This window comes from Pempheris klunzingeri, chromosome 8 (assembly GCF_042242105.1).
Source record: "Pempheris klunzingeri isolate RE-2024b chromosome 8, fPemKlu1.hap1, whole genome shotgun sequence".
Classification (NCBI taxonomy): domain Eukaryota; kingdom Metazoa; phylum Chordata; class Actinopteri; order Acropomatiformes; family Pempheridae; genus Pempheris; species Pempheris klunzingeri.
The window spans coordinates 17,953,270-17,977,544 of NC_092019.1; the positions used below are offsets into that span (position 1 = coordinate 17,953,270).

At 41.4% G+C, this 24,275-nt stretch overlaps 4 protein-coding genes across 4 annotated transcripts; 2 read left to right on the forward strand and 2 right to left on the reverse strand.

The window, feature by feature from the left end:
• Positions 1-111: 111 nt before the first annotated feature.
• On the reverse strand, positions 112-3,166 carry LOC139205655 (lymphocyte activation gene 3 protein-like). Its single transcript, XM_070835933.1, has 8 exons — positions 3,002-3,166; positions 2,718-2,838; positions 2,306-2,523; positions 1,879-2,139; positions 1,440-1,754; positions 1,087-1,344; positions 838-959; positions 112-399 (listed from the first exon to the last, which is right to left on the reverse strand). Exons 1-8 carry the CDS (start codon positions 3,048-3,050, stop codon positions 304-306), a joined length of 1,440 nt encoding a protein of 479 aa, XP_070692034.1. The 5' UTR covers positions 3,051-3,166; the 3' UTR covers positions 112-303.
• A 6,073-nt stretch (positions 3,167-9,239) lies between these two features.
• Positions 9,240-11,381, forward strand: mrpl51 (mitochondrial ribosomal protein L51). Its single transcript, XM_070835666.1, has 4 exons — positions 9,240-9,396; positions 9,588-9,686; positions 10,328-10,435; positions 10,916-11,381. The coding sequence occupies exons 2-4, from the start codon at positions 9,596-9,598 to the stop codon at positions 11,110-11,112; spliced, it is 396 nt and encodes a 131-aa protein (XP_070691767.1). The 5' UTR covers positions 9,240-9,396; positions 9,588-9,595; the 3' UTR covers positions 11,113-11,381.
• A 1,969-nt stretch (positions 11,382-13,350) lies between these two features.
• vamp1b (vesicle associated membrane protein 1b) lies at positions 13,351-15,749 on the forward strand. The gene is made up of 4 exons (XM_070834875.1): positions 13,351-13,379; positions 14,462-14,609; positions 14,994-15,152; positions 15,690-15,749. Coding segments are annotated over exons 1-4 (369 nt in total). The 5' UTR covers positions 13,351-13,377.
• A 2,539-nt stretch (positions 15,750-18,288) lies between these two features.
• tapbpl (TAP binding protein like) lies at positions 18,289-24,129 on the reverse strand. The gene is made up of 8 exons (XM_070835427.1): positions 23,803-24,129; positions 22,960-23,172; positions 22,601-22,870; positions 22,269-22,469; positions 21,382-21,549; positions 21,204-21,301; positions 20,367-20,592; positions 18,289-19,860 (listed from the first exon to the last, which is right to left on the reverse strand). Exons 1-8 carry the CDS (start codon positions 23,849-23,851, stop codon positions 19,793-19,795), a joined length of 1,293 nt encoding a protein of 430 aa, XP_070691528.1. The 5' UTR covers positions 23,852-24,129; the 3' UTR covers positions 18,289-19,792.
• Positions 24,130-24,275: the final 146 nt, after the last annotated feature.

Consider the following 24,275-nt stretch of genomic DNA (forward strand, 5'->3'; position numbering starts at 1 on the left):
CATGAGAGTTTCAGATTATGTATAATAAAACAAATTAGACCAGATTTATCTCTTAAATTGACTTTATTTGTAAAACATTTTGTTCTTAATAAGTGTAAACAAATCATCACATACTGTAGAACAACTGAAAACAGTTACAAAGAAAGAATACAAAACATTTCAAATTCAACAATAGTACTGCTACAACGTCTGCTCTGGAAATACTGTATTTACAAAACTTGTGCAAACAAAAGCCGCATTGCAGGCATGAAGAAGAAGGACGCCGTGAGATCTTTCCTGTGATGCCTCCGCTTTAATGTGTCTTCACTCTTTCACTTGGTTCCTTTCTCTCTCCTCCCGTTCATTGGAGATAGTGTGAACAATCGTCTCCAGTGCAGGGTACTGAAAAATCCTTTTCCTCTGTGGAAAGAAAAATATGCAAAATTGTTTAATGAGTAACACTGAGCCCACCTCAAGATGTGACGCATGAATACATGAACCTATGCATCTCGATTTCAACGAGCAATTCATATTTTGTATTAATTTTTGGTTTCCATATAATAATTTTCCACATAGCATGAAAAATCAGTGAATTAAGGTAATTTCTTTCTAGTGAAACATAATCGTGAAGTAGTGAAGCAAAACATATTCTGCAATTATGTCACTTATTTTGACAATAATCTCCCTTATTTCAAGATTCTGCATATTTCATTGGAAAAAATATTTTAAATCTGTAAGCTCAAATCATCCCACACAACTGTCTTTCTTTTTTCATTTTTCCCTCCAAAACTCCCAGTAAAACTGAGTGCAGGTTTACTGTAATTCATTCACACACTGCTGTAGACTGCAGATGTTTACCCTTTGGTGGTTCTTGTACATCTGAGCCAAAATCAGCAGCAGAACAACGAGGAGAAAGCTGAGACCGATCACGGCAGCCGTGTTATGTGAGAGACGTGTCGATTTTACTTCACTGAGACCACCTACAGGGAAAAACAATACAAGAACATTCAGACCACAAGCCACAATATGACATTTTGCATGCACATCAGTCCATTATGGTTGGTTTATTTTATTTGTAGCTCAATTTCAACAGCAAAGAGAACTTACTCATCTGTTGAATGTGGTATGTTACATTTCCCAAAACGCCCTCTTTTCCGTAGAAACGACATGTCCATTCGCCCCAGTTCTCGTCTGACACCGTGTTTATGCTTAAAGTCTTCCCCTTCTGGACAGACCCAACTGACTTAGTGCCATTCAGGTCGTAGACCACATGAACCCACTCATAGTCAGTGACCTCGCTCGTGTCAGTCAGCTGGCAAGTCAGTGTCACTGAGCCTTTTTTCTTTGACAGGTCGCTGCTGTCAACTGTGAGAAAAACAAGACAATAAAAATTATTGTTGATGGCAAAAAAAAAAAAACAACATTCAGTGGATTTTTTAAATGAATCCATTTAAGCTTACTTTTGGCAACAACAAGCTGCATATTTCGAGTCAACCGTTGTCCCTCTACAGCCCCAGAGCATCTGTACTTGCCCTCATCCCCAAGTTCAACCTCTTTCAGAGTGGCAGACTTATCCCAGGGGAACTGAGATTCGGAGGATGGAGAGAAAGAGGCAGGAAGGCGACCGGGAGCAGGATTAAAAAGAAACTCTGGCTTCAGTTTCTCCCAGACTGGGTGAGAGGGGATTAAACCATAGGAGAACACACAGGGGAATGTGACTGCAGATCCCACCGCAGTGTACACTTTGGTATTGTCTTTGGATGGTTGGATGATTCCTGTGAGAGAAAGGGAGGGAAAGAGGAGGGTTAAGGCCATCTACCGGGAAAAAAGATGAGCCAAGCTTAGCTTCATTTCTTAAGATAGTTCAGTTTGCTACATCTGTTTTGCTCAGAATCGTACCCTTCACTGCCAGTGTTGCTGAAGCTTGCCCCTCTTTGCCCTTGTATCCCACTACACAGGTCCAGCTTCCTGTCAGTCCTGCAGTTACCCTCATCCTCATAACACTGTGTGCTGTAACTTTTTTTGAGGTGATTCCAGTCTGAGGCACAAAACGGCTGTTGTTCAATGTCCACTGCACAGAGGCTCCGATAGGCCAAGGAGTCACATTACAGGTGATCGAAATGTCATTCCCCATTATGGGAGCCAATGGAGAGAAGGACACTGTAAAGGATACAGGGGAGGATGAGATTACTGACATTACACCTACTCTATGATCCATCTGTACACATACAGATGCCCAAACTTAACAAATTCATGGAGTGTGGTAAAGAATACTGCCGTTTTCAGCCAAAATGTGGGTTTTTAAGGCTGCGTGTAAGTTTCTTACCTTTAATGATTCTGAGTATGACCACTGTTTCAGAGACCTGGTCTCTATGTTCCACTCTGCAAGAGTAACTTCCTCCATCGTCCTCCCTCACATTGTTGATTTGCAGGCTGTAATCACCACTTTCATACTGGGAGTGGGGGCATCGTACGCGTTGGTTCCCTTGCAACCAGCTAGAACCCCAGTACTGCAGACCACTCTTTTGCTTCCTCCAAACAGTGCTGTGGACCGAAGTGTCAGAAACAATCCAGTGTCATCAGCATATAGATACATAAGTTTGAATTCGAAGGGGAGGGATAGGTGTGGTTTTGGAGGGAAATTGAGGGATTTGTAGGTGTTTGGATATGGACAGATAAAGCAAACAGGATCAAAGACATTGACGAGCTGAGGCACCAAACAAAAAGTTGTGTCTTACCCTTTGTCGGCTTCACTCCAGATGATGGCGGGAGAAGAGGAGGATGAAGAACTATATTTACAGGGCAGTACAGCCTGAGAGCCTGCTTCAGCCAGCACCTCAGTTACCTCACACTGAGCCCCTGGGGAAGAAACATGAAAACATTCACCGTAGAACGAAAATGTGCAAAAAAATCTGTGCATCTAATGTACAGTTGAATACATATTTAAAAAAAACATTAAAATACATTTTATCGCCCAAAACAAATTATAGAAAAAATTGTGTTCTAGAAATCTTGAATTTACCTGTCATAAGAAAAGAAATCAACCCAAAGATGAAATACTCCAGCAGCATCTTGTTTGTTGCTTTTGTTTTTGATAAAACTTTAGGTTTGTTCTCTGCCCTGCTGTTAAAAAGTATTCAGAACACTTGAATGTCTTTCCCTGGTTTGATCTTTCAGCTCTGTTTTCCACCTCCTGAAGTCTGTCTTTCTCTATCACTAGCACGTCCTCCGATGTGTTTTTGAGAGTTGCGGTCGGTATATATGCTCAGGTGGGCGGAGTGCTTGGTGGTTCCTCTTCTGATCTTGTGACTTCAGCTACAAACTGTAGTCTTGATGCGGTCGTTCAGTGTCAGCTTGGAAACTCTAAGACAGAGATGTAAATAGGGAGCCCCACTTCCTCCCACGGATTCTCTCTACTTCAGTCTGTTTCTTTCTTCACATTAAATACATTATGTAACAATATGTAACATAATTCAGTTGGCTGGTCAAATCATACACAAGACACAAGCCCAGTATAGGACCATGCTCAGTAGCATCTACAGTAAGACACACTGTATTTGTACTTCAAAATTAAATTCCCTTTTAGAAATGCATCTGTGCCGAATGTGCAGTCGAAATAGTAGTTCTCCACACTCGCAGTAAATGTTCTTTGTTTATAAATCACTGCAGCATTTTTCACGGAAGTTGTAGTTGTTGCTTTGAAAGCGGGATGGCAAAACACCAAGCCACCCCGTCACTCCTCCGTCACTGCCAGTCATTTGCGTTAACAACCAGTGTGTATCACCAGTATGATGAGAACAAGATCATTTAGTAATATGGTATCTCGTTCTGATGGATATTCATGAAAGTGAATCATCCCCTCCATTCTAGTTTCTTTGTTTTCCTTTTCGTCAGTTGTTACACCGCTGTATCTGCGGCAGAAACGGGCCTACACTGCCAGTCAGATGTTGTCCTGGAGCCTAATTTAACATGCCTAGTGAAAAGTGAACCAAAGGGAGTGTAGTTCATTATAAATATTTTAAAGTAGGAAAATATGACTTGAAGTTAAAAGAGAAATGTATTTTTACCTCAACTTGCTTTGGTTTTACAACTGGTGCTAATTGTATTTTCAGCATTTATTGGCATAATTGATTACAACCTTACCAGCACATTTCTGCATTTCTAGGCAGTATCTATCTATCTATCTATCTATCTATCTATCTATCTATCTATCTATCTATCTATCTATCTATCTATCTATCTATCTCAGTATCTATCTATCTATCTATCTATCTATCTCTGTCTATCTATCGAAACTGTAAGTTGAAAGCAAAGCTAGATGCACATGTAGATGCATGTTGGGATAGACTGTCACACAGATGGATAGACATACCTGAGAATGTGTGGGTGAAACCAAAGAGCTGTTTCTCTTCATCTTGTGAAGACATTTTCCTTGGTAGCAGCCATGTGAAATTCAAATCTGTGTCATATTCGTTTCAGGACGTGGCTTCGGTGTTAAAATACAGTTGAGGCTCAGTGTTGGGGGCACATGTGCATGACTCACTGTGAGGTGGTCTTTCCTAGAGCTGATGTTTAATCACCTCCACTATATCTGAATATGAGGTGAAGGAAAAAAACCCTCACACAGAAACAATTGAGCTTTGAACTTGAGGGAATACAGATGATTATGCTAATAAGGATGATCTTGGAAAATAGTCAAATCAGACTATTTATGTAGAAGTTCAGCAGGTGAGTAGTTTGTTCCTGTGTGAAGGTCTCTCTGCATCGTGCCTGCTTTTGACATAGTTTTTATATCTGACAACAGCACTAGCTTTTAACAAGTCAAGCACATTAAACATTCAAGCCTGAGATCTTCTGACTTATTGTAAACACAGCTGCGGTTTGATTTTTTATATCACGGTATTGTGATCTATATGTGTAGGTGATTAAATATAATGTTCCACTGACTTTTACTGGCAGAGGAAGCAGAGCAGAGAAAAAAAATGCTGCTGTGCTGAGAAATCTGTAATTTTGTTAAGTCAGCATTTTGTTCAGTGCTGTATTCAGGGCTGCATGGTAACATGACTGTGTGTCTGCGATGCAAAAGCTAAGTGCGTGATAAATGTTTCTTTTGGAGATGACGGTACGGTGAAAAATACTGCATCTTAATCTTTCATTAATTCTTCAACAGATGCTTGCTTCTTCTTCTGCACATATAAATCAACATGTACTTTATATTGTACATCTTTTTCTAGCCGTGCATCCAAAGTATCTCAGCACAGTGTTTTTGTAAATGTAAAAGAAAGCTATAACTCGTAATTTTCTTGAAGCATGATCTTAATTTGGATTAAGGTAAAGGTGCAGACACACACACACACTGCACACTAAAATAAGACAGTAAGGCTACTGCAGTGTGGTTATGTTAAACCTGAATGGAATCAAATGTTAAAAATGTTTTGTCTAGTTTAAATTTCCACACACTTGCTGACGTCTTAGCAGTAATGAAATAAAGAAAAAGATCAGTCCTGGTACACTTGTTTCTTTGAAAATGACGAAATATTCCACCCAGCTCTTTACAATAGTAAGACTGAAAGTATCAGTATGTGTGTGTTTCTGTCTGTGTGCGCGCAGAGAGAGAGAGAGGAAGAGAGAAAGATTGTAAATAACAGCTTGCATGTCTCCAGGTTTTCATGTTTTCATTCCAGCTACAGCTTTACCAGCTGATCTCACTGATTTTGTTCTTGCTCCAGTGAAAGCCTGCATACTCCCAGTTCTCTAATCCTGAAATACATTATAACCAGATACGTTGGGGAAAACCACATAAATGTAGAAGCAAGAACAATCGTAATGCATTCACAGTAATATATCATTTAAAAGCTGATATTAGATCTAAAACACCCAATCCAGTGGGGATTACATCATCCTTCAAGCACACAGCAGTGTCATACATCATGTAAGGCATGACATATTACATGTCCATAAAATGTGTCGGGGTGTAGCAGAGGAGTGACGAACCAGCTACCCTGAGTCCGGGACTCAACAACAGGGGTGAGTTAAACAAAAGGATAGGTCAGGGACCTATAGCAAGTCAGGGACTTGTGGTAAGTCAGGGACTTACGGGTAAATGTCTTCAGAAAGACTGATAGGTCAGGGACCTATAGCAAGTCAGGGACTTACGGTAAAGCGTCTTTAGAAGGACGACAAAAAACTAATCTCTCAGCGCCTGAGTTAACAATAATAGACGTCAGGAAGTCAGGGACTTCAGGGAGTCAGGGACTCACAAAAAAAATAATAATAATAAAGAATAACACTCGAGGGAAAAAAAATTAAAATTAAATAAGAAATAGAAAATAATAAAAATCATAAAGGCCTGATATGGGTAATTGCTGTAGTAGTTGTTGTTATCAAAGTCAGGGACCTGACGAGGTCCAGTATGAAGGGAATGCGAAGCGCATGAAACAGAAAAAAGAAAATAATGTAAAATATTTGAAAAAATGGCGAAATAAATATGGGTTTAAGGGAAAACTGCAAGTAGGAGATTGCAGAGTATTAGTGGCAAAGATTGAAACAAATACAAAGGGGAGTAAGATAAAAGCAAGAAAGGAAGGCCTTACAGAAGCCAAGGTGTGGTTAAACGAAGCACTCAGACAAGCTGGCCTTCAGCGCCAGAGGGAGAAAAAAGAGGGGGGGGGAAGCAGAGACAGAGAGAAAAGGAGAAGGAAGCAGAAAGGGACATGAAAATTCCTAACCTTTATCCTGTGTTGTATTCTGCCCGAGATAAGCGAGAGGACCACGAATACAGACCCCTGGGTCCTTTCCCAAGTCTACCGCCATACTCAGATCCTCAACAACCACCTCTGCTGTCTAGGCCTCTCCTGGGGAAAGTCACTTCAAAGTCCTCACCTCCAGGACCGTCCTCCTCCTCATCTGCCTCCCACCACTTGCCTCAATCATCCATGACTGCACAACCATCTCTGTCTGGGGGGAACAAACCACACCGGACCCGAAGCGGTAATGTATACAATCCTTTACATTACCTCAGTCCAACACCACCAGCACCTAATCTAGGACTTAAAGATGCAGAAATGTTTCCTATGATAGAAATGCCAGATCCCAGAGCAGGACAGAGTAATCAACCCCCCACTGTCAGAGTGTATAGACCATGGACTGATGCAGATGTAAAAGAAGCTGCTGCTGGCATCGTCCATCCCAAATTAAATTTGGAAGAATTCATAACAGAGATAAAGAGACTGTGTGACAGTTTCAGGCTGGACACAGTGGAGACAGAGAGAGTCCTGCGATGTGTTGTGAAACAGGATTGGTGTTTGGTGAAGGGGACATGGGACATGGGACCCCTTCGAAAATAACGCACCCATCTCGTTCGGACATGTGCAATACAATGAGAGGACAGAGGCATTGTATGGTAGAATAATCCAACACTACAGAGGACAGGCTTGTTACTCTAAAGTGTTAGAGTGCAAACAGGGACCAGAGGAGTCAGTGCTAGTCTATTTTGATAGGCTGAGTCAGATTTTTGCAACTCACAGTGGGATACCTGTAGACCATGCAGACATGAGTAATTACAACCTACAGCTAAAAAATGCATTCCTGCTTGGAATGCATCAACAAATCTGCAATAACATTAAAAAGCACCTCGTAGGATGGAGGAGTGCAGGGATTCAAACCATCAAAGATCATGCAGAACATGGTGAGGAACAAATGAATGTAAAGAAAAAGAAACTTAAAGCTAAAAGTAATGACACTTTTATTGTTGATGACTGTGATGAATTTCCCACTGATGAATATTATGATGTTTGTTACCGAGGAAATGATCAAAGAGGAGGAGGTGGACGAGGATGGGGACGAGGACACGGAGGGGACGGCAGATGCTTCAATTGTGGCAAATTTGGACATTGGACAGAGGGCCAAAACACAGAGGAGGATCATGAGGAGGATGACGAGTGGCAACATGACAATGATCAGTCAGCAGAATCATTTTAGATTTGCAGCTATTTTACAATCTATGGTTATCAAAACTACTCCAAGACAAGGTACATTTCCTGACGCAACCTACCATTTTCAAATTGTCTGTATGGATTTCATAGAACTAAACAAAAATTGAAGGAAAAAGATACTGTTTGGTGATAATAGATATGTTCCCATATTCACATCCATGTTTTACTTTGTTTTCGTCTATCAGGGAAATAATGATTAGTTATTAGGGGCAGGTCCACTTCACAGGTACGATGGGATGACCAGCCTGGAGGTGGACAGTTTCTGTTCTTTTATGGATGTTCCCATACTCAAAGTTTCCAGAGTAGACAACAGCTATTATTCTCATTGTGTTAATTCTGTTAATTTTTGACATTGTTGTGACCCTCTGGGAGTCGCCGGGGCAGCGGGACCGTAAGAGAATTTTCCTGTCCAGAAAGATTGATTGTTCTGCCAGACAGGTTTTTCGCTTTTACACTCCATGGGCTTTTGATATACATGTAAGGTAAAGTTCTTATATGTTATGTGGAAAGTTGCACTCTTGTGACTGCAAACAGGAGGGAATGTTATGAGAATTGCCATCCAAGGACATGCTCACGAATTGCCAGACAGAGTGGCAATCGAGGGTGTGCTCTGCAACGGTGGGAAGCATCATACCTACAAGGACAAGAAGAAGTTCTCATGCCAGTAGATGATCACACGATGTGTGAAAACTACACCCACAACGCGCATTATAAAACCTAACTGTATATGCTCACCACATGAGCCTTTTACTCTGTAACCTCCACGATGTTGTTGCACTGTTAAACGCTCCTCTTACATGTAAGATTAAATTTTGTTATAACTTGCAAGCTGGCTCCAATCTCCTCTACCTAAAGAAGAAGTCTTTTGACAAGTTTCACTGTGTGAGGGCTGGCTGACCTTATTTTCTCTTATACTCACTTTTATAGCACATAAAAAAAATGCAAATATGACATTTGATCATCTGATCATTTGATCATCTGAAGAAAACTTTGCCACAATTTGCCACTGTTGAAGCTGCAGAACATCAGACTAAATATGGGCTACACTTTATGGTCTGAACTGGTGTGTTTGGCTGCTTTAATTTTAAGAAATAACCGCACTTCATCATCGCCTGCCCGTTTATTTAACAGATTTGGTCCTCTGGTAACACCGCCTCCCTCTACTGGGTCAACTCTGTACTGAAAATGAGTCAAAAGCGCGTTAAATTATTGTTCTTGCGCCGCTTTGACGACAATATGGTACCGGCGCTAAGCATTGTGGGACAGAGAGTAAGATGGAGGCAGTCACTGGGAGCGTGTCGAAGCCTCAATAACATATGTGTTTTTACACCAAGTGTTATATTTCCGCATACGGCTTCAGTTTATGCGTCGCTGTAACCACAGCAAACTAATCTGTTGGCCTGAGTTTCCCTGCTGGAAATTGGTAATGTTGACATTACTGAATCTGATGTGGCCAAAGCTAAAGCTAAAGCTAAAGCTAAGGGTCAATGTAAAGATAGCAGAAGAGCTAACGTTGTGTTTGGATGAGCCAACACGTTAAAAGCACTTAAATCTGCTCAGCTGAGTGAACTGAGGAGCTGTGATGTGAAGCTGATGGTTATTGTGTCATTGCAGAGGACGACATGTCTGTGCTGGGAGGCTTTCTGAGAGCTGGAGCGTCCTTCTGTCAGTCTGCAGGGACTCTGCTCCTCACGGCCAGGACCATCTCCACTGGTCAGTACTGTCACCCTACCGTGAAGGGCCTGGACCCAGTTTGTTGTGGTGCCTGTGCTGCAGCACCACTGCTGCTTATGTGCCTGCACTGCGTGATTTTCTTAATTGATGTGAAGAGTTTGCATGACTACTGCTTAAGATAAACTCAGACAAACCTTAGCTTTTAAATAAAGTAGTACAAAAGCAGAAGAAACAGACTACACACGGATCCAAAAGTAGTACAGCCACATCATAAATCAAACTTGGACACCTATGTGCAAGAAGCAGAGATTAAATATATTCTAAAAAACTAGAGCACTAAATACATCACCTGAAATCGTTGTGTTTAAATTGGCTTCCTTGTAAATGTGCATTGATTAGTTTGGTCTGCAATTGCCAGAACCTCCGAGGAGATGTTTTCAAACTGTTTTATCTAAAACTCAAATATGTCCAGTTTACAGTGAACAGAAAGAGCAGCTAACTCCAAACCCTTATTAGAGAAGCTCGCATTTCTGCGTGATCAGTGACTTAAACGATTGATCTGTTTTTAACAATTGTTTGCGGTTCATTTTTATGTTGATCGATTAATCAGTGAGTGTACTTATCATAGCAGTGCTAAATCAGGTATTCAACACCGTCATGAAGCTCTGTTCTCTCCTCAGGTTCATGCTGCCAGATCAGGATGCACGCCATCCCTCAGCCGAAGAAGGTGGACAGGTGGACGGAGAAGAGGAACATGTATGGAGTTTATGATAACATTGGCATTTTAGGTAAATATCCCCGACCAGTTAAAGTTTATTTGAGTCTGTAGAGTTTGTCCCTGTGTGTTTATGATTGTTTTATTGAATGAAGACAGTTTTCTGGTTAACTGATTAAGTTTTCTTGTTAGTGCAGGAAGGTTAGGAAAATATCAAAGCCCAGTCTTAGGTCATGATCTGAATTACTGGACTTATTTTTCCAGAAAAAGATGATTTAAGAATCAGTGAGTGTTCATACAGTGTCACTATACTATATTATATATATTATGATAAGTCCTTAGGAGACAGTTTGAAAAGATAAATTACATATACCTTAGTATGGATGAATTAATGTAAGGCTATGTTAACATCTTCAGATGGTGTCTCTCTGAGTTTTGATCTTTTATCCCCTCTGTTCACCACCTGTGATTTTCCCAAACGTTTGCTTGCTTTCTCTCCTCTTTCTTGCACACACACCACACAGACACTGATCTCCTCACTTTGTTTTGCCAGGAGACTTTAAATTTCACCCCAAAGACCTCATCATGGCTCCCTGCTGGCTGAAGGGGTTCAGAGGTCACGAACTGCAGCGTCTCATTAGGAAGAAGAAGATGGTGGGAGACAGAATGATGACGCTGGACAGACACAACTTGGAGAAAAGGATCCGCTTCCTCTACAGACGCTTCAACCGCACCGGCAAACACCGCTAACACTGAAACCAAATACATGGGATCAGCCATTAAGGACTGTTGGAGTCTATCTGTGTGACTTCCTTCTGTCAGAGTGCTGTTTATTGCCATTTTTCTAAGTTAACATATTCATATAAAGAAAAACATTGTGTGTTTCAGAGCAGTATACTTCTCTGTACTTCTGTTTATTCTTGTTTTTTGTTTTTGGTCCTATTAAAAGCTGATTTTAAGAGGACAAAATACATTCTAAAAATGGACTGGAAGAGAAGCCTTGTTTTGTTCCTTCTAACCAACATAAACGTCCTTCGCTCCCAGACGGCATCGAGGTGGTCACCTTCCTTCTTTAGCTGTAGACAGATGCTGTGATGGTGTTGCCTAAGTATCTCAGAGTAGAGAATAGCCTCACCCCGCAGAGAGGTCAAAGGTCATCACTAGAGTTCAAGAATTAGAAGTTGTAATATGCGAGTGTGCTCTGAAGTCGGTGAGATCTTTTTGAAAGCACTAATAATTGTTCCCCCTCAACATTTCTCTAAAAATATGGGCATTAATGTGCTGCTGCAGCAGCTTCTGATCTTCTACAACATTTTAGAAGCAGTCTGCAGGGATTCGCTCCCATCTGGCCAGGAGGACATCAGAGTAGAGAATAGGTGAGGTCAGGGTCTGATGTTTGGTGATAAGATGTGACTCCCATTGCTTTTTGACCTTGCTTTGTGCACAAGGACATTGCCATGTTGAAGAGTCTCCCACAAAATGGGAGGCCATAGACGAGGCCCGCCTCCAAACCTGCGGTCGTGTAAAAAATGGAAAGATAACATATATCTGCTACAAATTGTGTTTATTTTCATGACTTTTTCCTCGTATTTGCTTCTTTTTTTTTTTTTTTTTTTTACTGTAAAAGACTTGGTCATTACAGGCCTCTAAAACCACTCTTAGTCATATGCAACCTGTGATTAGAATTTGTGAGAACAAATACTCAGATTTCAGTGATCACAGGTGGGAAACACTGGTTAAAAAAATGTCCTTAAAATTTCCATTTTCCTTAAATGGAACTGAAGGGTCTAGCCCAAAACACGAAAAACAGTAAAGTATGTAAATAAGGGTGTCCATATACTTTTGGCCATGTGTTTATTTTATTATTTTGGTTTGTTTCACGTGTCATTCCTCCAACAGCCCCTTTGCGCTGAGACTTTTTTCTATTTTTAATGGCTGACTTCACCCTGTTAAACACGCACCGAGAGTTGAGAATCAAAATGGAAAAAGGGCAGAGGCTGTAGGCGCAAAGGTAGGACTGTACTAGGAATTAAACAAGGGAGATGTTATACAGGAGGAGGAGGGCAATGGGAGAATCCCAGACCAGGGAGGAAACAGTCGAGTCAACACTCTGTAGGCATCCACTGTACCGCAGTGTCGTCCTGCCGCCCTATCCGACACAGAGCTGCAGTACTGCAAAGTGTGAAGGGAGAGAAAGGGGGAAGGAGGGGGGAGGGGGGTACCGCACTGTCGTTACGAGTCCAAGTGGAGAAGGCAGGAGGAGAGACGCATTATTGCAGCAGCCTACGGTGCCACAGCACTTTGCACGGGCGAAACTACCGCACTTCCCACAAGACGCACATCCGTCCGCGCACGGAGAGAGAGGTGGGGGGGTGACAGAAATCAAAAGACAGGCAACTGATTTCTCATGACTGGACTTTTTTTTTGTCCCCCTTAATTTTGAAATTGCACGCATTTGCGAGTAGCTTTTTAGAAGAGGCGACTAAACAACCAGCCAATCAGCTGCTCCGTCTCAGCATCCAGGAGCGGCTCTATAAGGACTCAGCATCACTTGGAGGAGCTGGAGGCTGCAGGAATCTCAGCATCCGCGGATCTCTCCCTGAATGGATTATCATTTAGAAACACTTTTCTCCTGAGCTCTTGCGCTGCTCTCCATCACTTCCTGCTCTCCAGTCCTGCCGCACAGTGAATTATCACCCGACCCGTTTACGTGTCTCGGTATTGCGGTACTTTGCTGACGACTTGCAGTATAAATGCATCGTTAGAAGATCGGCTCCACTGCGCCAAGACCCTCCGCCTCTGTTTACTGTGAGCACCGCACTTTGATCACTTTGCTGATTGAAAATTTACTCTTTGGCTTTGGACTTGTGCCTAAAAATTGTCGTCCGTTTTTTTTTCTTTGATCTTGCAGTTTTTTTTTCTCCTTCTCGTGTTGTACTTCAGACCCTCCCTCTCCTGCCTCACTGCCCGTCACCCCTCCTCCGCTGTCCGTGAGTCAGTCCAGCTGCATAGAAGATGTGAGTATTAATGCGGCTTTTCTCTTTTCACAACAACACAATGAAAAATTCCTCTCGAGCTGCTCTGGAGAAACATCTACTAAACCCAGTGCATTTACTCGTATGTTTTTCAACTGGGGATCTGAAACTGAACTGATTTCTTTCAGCTTGATGGATTTTGCTGACGCAAGTAGAATTTTCTGCTCACAGCATCACTAAATTATGCATTCAGGGGTTGACTGCTGTCATTCCACAGCCCTTTGTAGACTTAAACTGAGTTTCTTTAGATAATTTACACCAAAGGTTAAAACTACTATTTTCTTACACAGCAGTTCAGAGGGTTTGAGGTCACCATCATCACCTGCTTAATGTTGGGGAGCATTGATGTCAAATATTTGAGGATTCATGTGGTTAAGTCGTTCTTTTTCCTGCTGAATGTTTTTTTTTTTCTATGACCTGCTGCAGTGGCTGTGATTTGTATGAAACTGTCCATCAGGCTGAGTCAGTGGCTACTCCCCCTGAGGAGCTTGTTTGCTCAATTTCAAACCTCATGTACCCATTTCTCCTCCCCCCTGCTGGATTAACCCTTTCCCACATACCATTTCCCAGCCATACCTTCTCCTCCCAGTCTCACCCAGCTCTCTGCAATCCATCAGGAGAACTTCTGCCCTCTCTCTCTGTTTCCTCACCCAAATCTTCTGTCTCATTATTCAGCCAGCGACTTCCTGGATGGGACTTTCTGTTTCTTGCTCCCCATCTGTGGCCTATATTTTCTGTCCTCTTCTTTCTTATTCACCCCATTCTTCACCACCACCTGCTCATTTGCTCCTCTTTACTCTCCCCTTTACGTCCTAATTTCTGCATTCCTCACCGTACATCTGTATTCTTCCCCGCTACACTAAATGCTGTTGTCTCCGTTTTCTATGTGGTGGCTTTATCCCTCCTCTATAAAATCACTTAATTTTCTCCTACACCTCAGATTCTTCTCTACAGTCTCTCTACATGCCATGAAAATAAATCCCTGATCAGAATGTTAAAATGTCTCATTTACTCCAATCTCAATTCCTCCTCCTCCTCTTCCTCCCTGTCGTGCTACATCTCAGGTCTGCCCCAGATGCTGCTGCCCCAGGTGGAGCTCCCGGTGCTCCAGGAGCCCCCGGTGCAGATGGAGCCCCAGCCGGTCCGCCTGCCGGCCCACCCAACACCTCCAGCAACCGCAGGCTACAACAGACACAGGCCCAAGTGGAGGAGGTGAGCCGTAGCAGGCCAGAGTTTGGTCATCCATAGTAAAGGTTTTGGGGAACCTCACCAATGGCTTTGTCAAGAAATATCTGTCTGGAAATATAAAATATCTCACTGTATGTGCACAGTGCTTATACTGGATCAGAGACAACCAAGCATGTAAAATGCCTTGTTGTTGCTCTTATGGGTACATCTGGTGTTCTTAATGCATAATAGGATCTGCTGGAATTTGTAAAACGATTGTGACGACTAATTTACGCTCATTTACGATACATAGCTTCAGAGACCCCCTTTGTTCCCTGCGTTGCTTTCCTTTAACTCTGCTTGTCATCCTCTTTGTCTCTCCTCCCCACCACTGCCAAATGCTTTCTCATCCTCGCCGCTATGGGCTAGGTGGTGGATATCATGCGGGTGAATGTGGACAAGGTTTTGGAAAGGGACCAGAAGCTCTCAGAGCTGGATGACAGAGCGGACGCTCTCCAAGCTGGAGCCTCCCAGTTTGAAAGCTGCGCAGCCAAGCTAAAGAACAAGTACTGGTGGAAGAACTGCAAGGTGGGCACATTAGTGTGGGTCCATTACACAGATTGTTGTTACTGAAAGAAACTCACAATATAATCTGAGACCGAACTAACAATATGCCTATCAGTATGTGATGTGGGGTTTAGAGGATGTATACAGAGCTGGTAGAGAATAAAAAAATGAAGTGTGAATCACATCCTCAGTTCTTTCATAGTAAATCATTGAGCAACTGTTCATGCTGAGGGGCGCTGAGGCGAACACACAGTGTCTGCTCTGGGATGCCGTCACCCGGCTCTCCACACACTAATCTGTTAATGAGCTGCTGTGGAGGACTGAACAGATGCTTTGAGTAAAATGGGAAAAATAAGTCTTTTACTGTAGTGTTTTCACTACAGACTCAGAAACAACTAAAAATAACAAAGGCAAAGAGTCTTGAGTGTCTCAGATGTGTTGTTGTTCAGACGTGTTTTCTGTTTGCAGGCACTGAACTCCACACACAGTTACTGTATGTCCTATATTGCTTTTCAAGTGTGTCCTGTTATGGTAAATGTCATTATTTTATCCTTTCAGATGATGATCATGATGGGTATCATTGGAGTCATTGTGGTTGGAATAATATTCTGTGAGTAGAAGAAGTTTCATCCTAATACTAAATAGATAAACAGATTGATTGGTCCACTGATTGATATATAGGCTTTTATACACAAATATCATTATTGAAAAAGAAGCAGCAGAGGAACAGATATATGAAGACATGGATGTTCTGTAAATGGCAGTTGTTAATATGGTGTTGATGTTTTAGTGTTAGTAAATTTTACAGGAAATTAAGATTCAAAGATGGTTCTTCTGACTTCTGGCAGGTATAAGACAGCCCCAGCACATTATTTGTATTTCTGCCCTCATTAGACCCAACCAGGCCTGCCTTTTCCTGCTTTGATTGTTAATTATTTATGAATTCTTATTACAGTAAATTATTGATATAATACCAACGTTACCAGTTCTTCATTAAAAACAAACCTGCAGACACTATGTAAGGAGAGCTCAGCAGGCTGCTCTCTGCTTGTGTTGTTTGAAGTGATGTATTGCCATATCCATTAGACTAATGACCTCCTCTCCCTCTCTGCTTCGTTCCCAGTGTACTTCTTCTACTGAGCTCAGCCCATCAATACAGATGGATATGGACTTGAGAATGATATGAGAGGAAAGAGGAAAAAAAAAAAACAAGAAACCCAAGCGCCCCCGTTTATGCATCCTCTCCTTCCTCTCTTCACACAGTCTTCCATCAAACCATCTTGCACTTACACATGACAGTAGTGTTTATAGGAGTCTCTGCTCTCTTTGTCTTCCTTTCCCTCCTTCCTTCTTACTTTCTTTCACTGTTTTGGCGTGAAGCCTTGCTCACTCTCTTCTGTCTCTGGCCCTCATGTATTATTGAAGGCCGCAGCAGGCGGAGTGAGAGAGGAAGAAAGGGAGGGAAGGAGGGAGAGAAAATTCTTCGGACACGGGAACACGTGGCGCTAAGCCCTCTGTACGGCGCTATGGGGGGGAAATGTACAACATACAGATGGCAAACGTGTGCAGGGAGACTGAACAAGAGATTGCAGTCCTTTCTATCCCAGATACGCCAAAGCTTGTTCATATTACCTTTTTTGAGAGTCCTACATTTGTAAATTGATACTGACATGCCTAACTAACACACTCCTCCTGTCACAACTGCTACCACCATTGCTACTTACTAACACAAGGTCATGCTAGATTAAGATTATGAACATTTTTGTTCTATGTGCGTGTGTGTATTTGTGATCCAAAGCACTGTAGCTGATAGCTTTTTTTCCCCAAGTTTGGTGGATTATTAGTAACTTTTTTGTTTCCTTTCCTGCCAAACTTTCTCTTATCTAGTCTCTTATTTCTGCAGCTTTTAGTAATAACAATAAGAGAAATACATTTGAAAAAGGGAGAGACTGTGTGAGAGTATAAGGAAAGGACGAAGTGATTCAGGGAAAGGTAGTGACAGTGGTGCAGCATTTTCCTCCTGTATAAATAAAACAAACTCAGTTCTGAACTGATTAGCAATTATTGTTAAAGTAGTTGTATAACTGTGCCGTATTTCACCTTGGTTTTTGTTCCACAGGTGATGGCATAGATAATATGCACAGCAAGACAGACAAGCAGCCACTAACAGACAATCTACTGTATACATGAACCGACTGCTCCGACCCAGAGGGAGGTCTCTTAACTCTGACTTGGACAGAGTCACAGCCATAGACAGATGAATGTGTAGCGTCACATTTCACACAGGTACAACTTGTTTTGAAAGTTGTGCAGTAAAGGCGTTCGTTTGGTTGATGTTTAAGTTGACTTGATGTTCAGAAGGCAGGAAAATGGGAGAAAAAGGACATGATTTAGAACCCCCCCCACCCCCCCCACCCCCCCACCCCCCCACCTGCTTTCCCCCCAGTCACGTAACAACAGATTCACCTGTCACCTGCAGTATGGTAACAGCCAAAGTGAGGTGTTTGTTTCTAACTTGCATGGCAAACAGTGTTCATAGTTTTGCCTATTTGTGTGACCTGTGTATCTGCCATTTCTGAATCTAACTGCCGATTGTACATTTTCTTTTGTTAGTGGTTTAAAGGACCTGTGTATATGTATTTCTGATATGATAATTACTGCTTATGCAATGCAATGATGCTCAAGACTTTGCCCGATTTTGTTAAATTCACTTGCTTTTGAGAGAAAAATTATATTCAGAGACTGCAAACAACCGCTCCTATAGTGAACTCTTACAACATGTAGTACTGTATGATAGAACAATAGTACACATCTGTCAGATTAGGCTCCTGAAAATGTGTTGATAAATTCTTTCAGGATTTTTGTTGGGTTGTTGGATAATAAAAGAAAAGCAAATTTTCCTCTCTTCGGACTGATTTTGAGAGTTGATAAAGTAAAAAAGAAAAATACTTTGTGTGCAAAATGCATTTATGCATACTTGTAGCAGTTAGACATCTGATGATATTGTGCGACAATATTATTAGGTAATTACCACGAGATATGAGAACATGTTTTGTGGTTTACAACCTAAAAATGCAGTACGAGATGCAACTGGATTTGAGAAAACAAATGCATGCTTACCACTTTTGCTGATGCCAATAAAGAAATCATCGACAGAACCGAGTGCTGACCTTTATTATATTCTCTTGACAAACTGAGCCAATATAGCCCTCATTAGAATCGCCTTCTGCAATCGCCTTCACTTCAAGTGATACCAGATTTCTTGTTACAATAGTCTGACTGGAATCAACTTAGGGAAGCAAAACCCTGTGATTTGGTTGGTTTCCAGATGTAATTCAAGAAATGTACTGATACTGATCACGTCAAATACTTTAAACAACGATGCTGAGTCATAAACTCTTTCATTGTGAAAAGTCAATTACAAGAGTTAGGGTTTTAGCATTAGCATTTAAAATAGTACCAAATGAAAACAGCACAACAAAAAAGAAACTATAATCCTTTTCAGCAAGATTTCCTTGCTTTTCACCCTGAAGTAGCTTAAAGTCGGGAAAATCATCTAATTCTGTATCAGTTTGATGCAACTTTTCATCCATATTTTTTACACTGAGTCAAATATTCAAAGCAACAACTCTTTGTTATTTATGGCTGCATCACTCACACATGAAAATGGAAATATTCTAGCTGTCCTGTGCATCATTTCATTAAATTTTGAACCTGAAATTCAACCTTACATATTTGGTATCTTTGAAAACCATTGTGATCTATACATGAATTTAAAACAATGTTTGGATGCACAACATGAGTTTGGAATGACTGACAGGTCAGACGGTTAAAAGGCCATAAATGAAAATACCAATTTACAGCACATCAGCAGTTAGACGTTCTTAGCAGAAACAGATAAAAAAGATTTAAAAAAATAAGTAGGAATACAAACAAACTGAAGCCCGGAAAACACTAAATCAGAGCAGTGGTCTAGCGTCTTATTGCATGTCGAATTTATGCAACTTTTTTTTATAAACTGACACTTTGTGAATTAAACTAAATAAATTATTTGATTGCACATTGTACATTGCTAAAATTATGTCTTAGATAATTACATTCATAGTGCCACTGATTTGATATTTGCTTTTGAATAATTTGTGTGGACCAGTAGTGCAAAGTCTGGAGAGGCACAGAGTGCCGACTGCCTACACATGATCCAACACAGACTTTACTACCCGCAAACTGCAGAGAGTAAAAAAGTAACTTGGTCCCTCCAGCGAGGTAACATCAAACACATTCAATACCGCACCACAGCACCAGACAGATACAACACAGTTCAATACATCGGTGTTAGAGAAATAATGAAACTGCAGTGGGTATTTCATGTGACAAATAGTTATTTTGCTGGAAAGTGGAATTTAAGATGTGGGTTAGAATTTTATGTATTTAGATTTAGTTACAGAAAAACATGCACAAAACTTGCTTTTTGCAACAATGATACAGCTGAAAATAAAACAAATCCCCAAATTTGTACTTTTCAGTTCAGCTGGAGGAGTTCAATGAACCGGTGACGGCTTCTAATGAAACAAATAACAACTTACAGACTCACAAATGAGACAAAGGAAGTCTCTCTGGGCTCAGTTTTAAGTCCGGTTTATCTACTAGAAAATCCCACAGATTTATCTCATGACCTGGTTGAAGAAAAGCACAGTGACGACCAGGAAACCCAGAACCCACCAATAGGAATCTGTAGAGTGACAGACACAGGGAACAGGACATTTATGCCTGGTCGACAGTAGAAAGTGATACAGTAGAGAGTATGTAATGCAACTCAATAATCTCAAGACACAGTTATTCAATCAGAGATTAAGTCTCACTTTAAAGTGCTTTTATAGCCCTGTTTCTAAAATGGTTGAGTGACAACATAAAAATGGCATTTTTGTGATTTGCAGATGTAAAAAAACTCCCCTCTGCTGGAGGTTGTGATTTGATCTAAACTATAGTTTTAACCCATACTCCACTCTCATAGTATAGGAAACAGACACATAACCCCTGTGAAACCACAACATTTTGTTTTTACACAGGCTAGCTGTCTTTATGCTAAGCTAACATGCTGTAGCGTAGCTGTAACTTCATCTTTATCATATAGATTTGTGAGCATTATTGATCCTCTGCGCTAACTTCTGGCAAGAAAGCCAAATAGTTTTGTCGTTTTGTCAAAAAGTTGAATTATTCCTTTAAAAAGTTTAATACCTGGTTGTGGACTCTCTACCACCACACTGACAGAGAGAGGGGCGCTCAGGGCCATGTGGGACACCCTGCAGATGATTTTAGTTCCAGGGGAGACAGTGGAGGGCACAGTGAGATGAGACGACAGGGAATAGGTCCCATCGCCGTAGTGCCGATGGCTGGACAGGGCGCCCTGATCTGGAAACACAGTAGGCTCTGTGTCTGTAGGAGAGAGGAATAACCACTCCATCTGACAGGCAGAGGAAAGCAGAGAATTACAACCTGTGAATCACTCAAACTTTGTTAGAGCTGACTGACAAGCTGACGTATAAACAGAGAAACAATTTATGACTACTGCACACAAGGAACAGACCAATAACGAAGATAAAAGACGTAAATGGCGTATAAAATAAATGAGATGGCTGTAGTTAAGGAGGGGGAGCAGGTTGTCCATGAATCAGAAGATCAGCGGCTCAGTCTCCAATACATATGTCTGAAATGCAGAACCCCAAATTGCTCCTGAAACTGCCGTCACTGGCTGTGAATGATTAGACGCCTGATGAGCAGGTTGGTATCAGTGTGTGTCTGTAGTGTAGAGGCTTTAAGTATCTGTAGGACTAGAAAGGTCCTGTACAAGTTTACCTTACTACAATACAACAAATTGATTGTATCAAACAATTGCCGTAAAATATTCTAATCCGAAGCCAGAGGCATTATTATTATTTGTTACTAATAATGCCTGGTGGCCTTGGGTTTATGAGATTTTATGTCTCGCCGAACAGTTTTTCAGTGGCAGGAGTGGGATAACATAGAAGATTGCACTGGTTAACAGCTACATCTGAAAGCAGACTACTTACGGACCTGAACATCCAGTGGATAGTATTCAGCACAGTGACAGCTCAGTGTCTGGGGTGTCTTCAAAACCAGCTTCTCCTCTGAGAGGGAAACATGGGGCGGTTCTGAAACAAAGAGCAACAGAGGAAGAATTGATAGACGCTCTGTGGATTTTTCTGAAGTGAGAGGTTAGGGCGACACTTACGAATAATGTGGAGTTGAATGACCTGCTGGGCATGGAAAGGTCCTAAACTGACAGTGCAGATGTAGGTCCCCTCATCCAAAACCTTCAGCCTGGTTAGAGTCACAGAGGCATTACCCTCACCAACAACCAGGGCGGCATCCATGCTTGTGCCATTCCTTTCTGCATTTACTGAGGACAGAAAATTAAACATACCTGCTTGTTCTGGACAGTTTAATCAAATCAAATTGTTTTCAATAGCAGATTGAGTTTGCTCGGTTTCCATTAAACTGTAGATGTTTAGGTGGGATAGCGTCAGGGCGTTGGGTCAAACAGAACAATCCAGCAAATTAAATGTTGTAGTTTTCCAGCCTTCAGATTACCCATTTATCATGTGATTAAGAGAAACTAATTTGTAAAGTAAAAGATCGCACAAACATCTTGAAGATGTCAGAGACTATGATTTAGAATCATGAACCCCATAAAAGGCCTGTAACTTTCAGAATTAAATGTCTATTACCTCCCTCAGTCTGCGTGATGCAATATGATGCGAATGTATGACAAACATTTGAAACAATTTTAAATGTTTGTACAAATTCTAATGCATTAAGTTAGTTTAATAACAATAGTTAACATGTTTGTATACCACAAATACTGTAGAGCTGACATTTCTTTCTGTTTAATATGCAAATGTATCCTTTTGTGATTGTCTTTAAAACCTCACTAAAAACTAAAAGACATTTAGAGTCCATTTGCATTGATTCATTCATGAACTTCCATGTCACTGAAGCCAACTTGCTCTAATGTGGGCTACTTTCATCAACACTTATCAGAGCCTCCATCTTCAGAGACTAAATCCTCCTAAAGACCCTAGATAAAGCAGAGGTTGCCAGACACACCCGTTCACTTACCCACTGTGCTCGCTTCTGCATCATCCAGTCTCGTTCTCATTTCAATCACTTTCCACCCTTTTCCTCTGTGCTGCAGTCGCCAGTCAATGCCCACCTCCTGCGCTAAGGGTATCTCCTGCTGCCTGAAGCCACAGTTTAGGAGAGCATCACCTCTCAGGGGGGCAGATACAGACTTCATGTGGGTAAACACCACGAATATCACTGAGGGACAGACGGCAGAGACGACAGCAGAGAAAAAGTAGTGAACATTACGTTGATGCCAGTCTAACAAAACAAAGAACAGAAACGAGTCCTTGAAAAGATGAAATGGGACATTAAACACTGGATCTCACCCTCAGTCAGGAGAGTTCCTGATTGGCTAAGCGGCAGGCCCAGCTTGCTCTGTATGAGGGTCGACTGTTCCTTCTGGACCGCCAGAGTCTGCAGAATCAACGCAGTGCTGAACTCAGCTCCTACCACACTAAGGGACACCATGAAATAAGCTGGATCTGAACTTCCCTGGGATCCGTGAGGAGAGTACTGACTCATTTCGCACATCACTTCCTGCTCATTGCAGTCTGCATGGAGCAGCACATCAGCGCTGGGGATCTCAGCTGATGACACTGCCGCAGAGGGATGACAGGAGAAGTTCAGCACAGGCTGTGCTCACATTACACCAAACTTTTAGATGTAGAGAAGGCAGGGAAAAAACCTTTGGCTTCTAACAGGATGGCGTCAGGATCAGGGACTGAAGGCGGGACGAAGGGAGTGAGTGTTTCGAGTGATTCGTCAGGAGCTACTGCAACATCTCTTAAGACAAGAGTTGCTGGAGTCCGTGTGAAGAAAGCGCCACCTCTCATCCCACCCATTCCGACTCCCTCCTCCACCAGGGTGCAGGAAATTACCACATCTGCCATCCCATCAGCTGAGAAACAAGAGGAAGGTTTAAAACAAGGAAATAAAATGTTTTTAAATATGTCAACATTTCATTATGAATGACTGGATGGCAAATTATAACTGTGCATCATAAAACAGTAGCAGTTAACCACATTTAATTTACTGGAGACATTTTAGCATAATCAGGTAAACAAATGACACACGACTACTGTTAAACAAAAATAACAGTAAGACTTTATTCTTTTTATTTATTTAATCATATATTGAACGTTTCCTTGAAAGAGAGCAAAAGAAGTCAGAGCTTTTTTAAAAAATTGTTTTTCTTCACATACAGTATGTTGACCTGTTTGTCTGAATTTAGACACATTTCACATTTTTGACATTTAACTGCTATCTGAATAAAATATTGGAGGTTAGACTAAATAAGTCTAACATACAAATGGTCTTCAGTTTCCATAATGAATGCTGTCTCTACTTTACCTATTTTTAGTAATTAGTGTCAATTACATGTTATTTTTAAGGAAACTTTTTAAGGAGTTCATTAATTTTAAATTTAATACTTTCTACAACATTTATTACTGAACTTGACAATCAGCTCACAGTCCATTTATGCTCATCCTTCAGTGCTGCATCATCTGATCAACATTAATGCTCTTACCACAGGCGCACGTGAGGAAGCCTCCAAACAAAATGAATTCAATCACCATCGCGGAGTCTCGTTTCCGTGTTTTTATAAATAAAGCGAGTAATAGACAAAGTTTAACGTTAGAACAACAGGGTAAAGTTAAATTACTACTGAGCACCCAAACGCACCACCGCACTTTCACTTTTGATTTCAACAACTAACAACAATTAACGGAGCAGTCAAACTATTTCACAGCCTTTCCTCCATCCCATCAGTAAAGTACAACAACTGCACGGCAATAAATATAATAGTAAACTTAGCAGGGGTCAGTAGAGGGGCTGTAACCTGGTCTGGCTGTCAGGCGTGCCCATAATGCATCAGTGTAGAAGTGAAAGTGAGTCGACTAGATCAGCCAATGACAGAGCAGCAGGAAGCGGATCATGTGTCACTATGGAAACAAGCACGGACGTCCATGAAGGTGCAACAATCAAGATTTCTGTATTAAC

Bases quoted from the DNA above. Each gene is read 5' to 3' on its own strand.
- vamp1b (XM_070834875.1), top strand. The intron at 14,610-14,993 runs GTGAGCCGTAGC...GCTATGGGCTAG, and splicing joins CACAGGCCCAAGTGGAGGAG to GTGGTGGATATCATGCGGGT. The intron at 15,153-15,689 runs GTGGGCACATTA...TTATCCTTTCAG, and splicing joins ACTGGTGGAAGAACTGCAAG to ATGATGATCATGATGGGTAT.
- mrpl51 (XM_070835666.1), top strand. From the start codon at position 9,596: ATGTCTGTGCTGGGAGGCTTTCTGAGAGCTGGAGCGTCCTTCTGTCAG. The intron at 9,687-10,327 runs GTCAGTACTGTC...TTCTCTCCTCAG, and splicing joins GGCCAGGACCATCTCCACTG to GTTCATGCTGCCAGATCAGG. The intron at 10,436-10,915 runs GTAAATATCCCC...TTGTTTTGCCAG, and splicing joins TGATAACATTGGCATTTTAG to GAGACTTTAAATTTCACCCC.
- LOC139205655 (XM_070835933.1), bottom strand. From the start codon at position 3,050: ATGCTGCTGGAGTATTTCATCTTTGGGTTGATTTCTTTTCTTATGACA. The intron at 1,755-1,878 runs GTACGATTCTGA...TTTCTCTCACAG, and splicing joins AGCAACACTGGCAGTGAAGG to GAATCATCCAACCATCCAAA. The intron at 1,345-1,439 runs GTAAGCTTAAAT...TTTTTCTCACAG, and splicing joins GCAGCTTGTTGTTGCCAAAA to TTGACAGCAGCGACCTGTCA.
- tapbpl (XM_070835427.1), bottom strand. From the start codon at position 23,851: ATGGTGATTGAATTCATTTTGTTTGGAGGCTTCCTCACGTGCGCCTGT. The intron at 21,302-21,381 runs GTAAGTGTCGCC...TCTTTGTTTCAG, and splicing joins CATTCAACTCCACATTATTC to AACCGCCCCATGTTTCCCTC. The intron at 19,861-20,366 runs GTATTAAACTTT...GTCACTCTACAG, and splicing joins GGTAGAGAGTCCACAACCAG to ATTCCTATTGGTGGGTTCTG.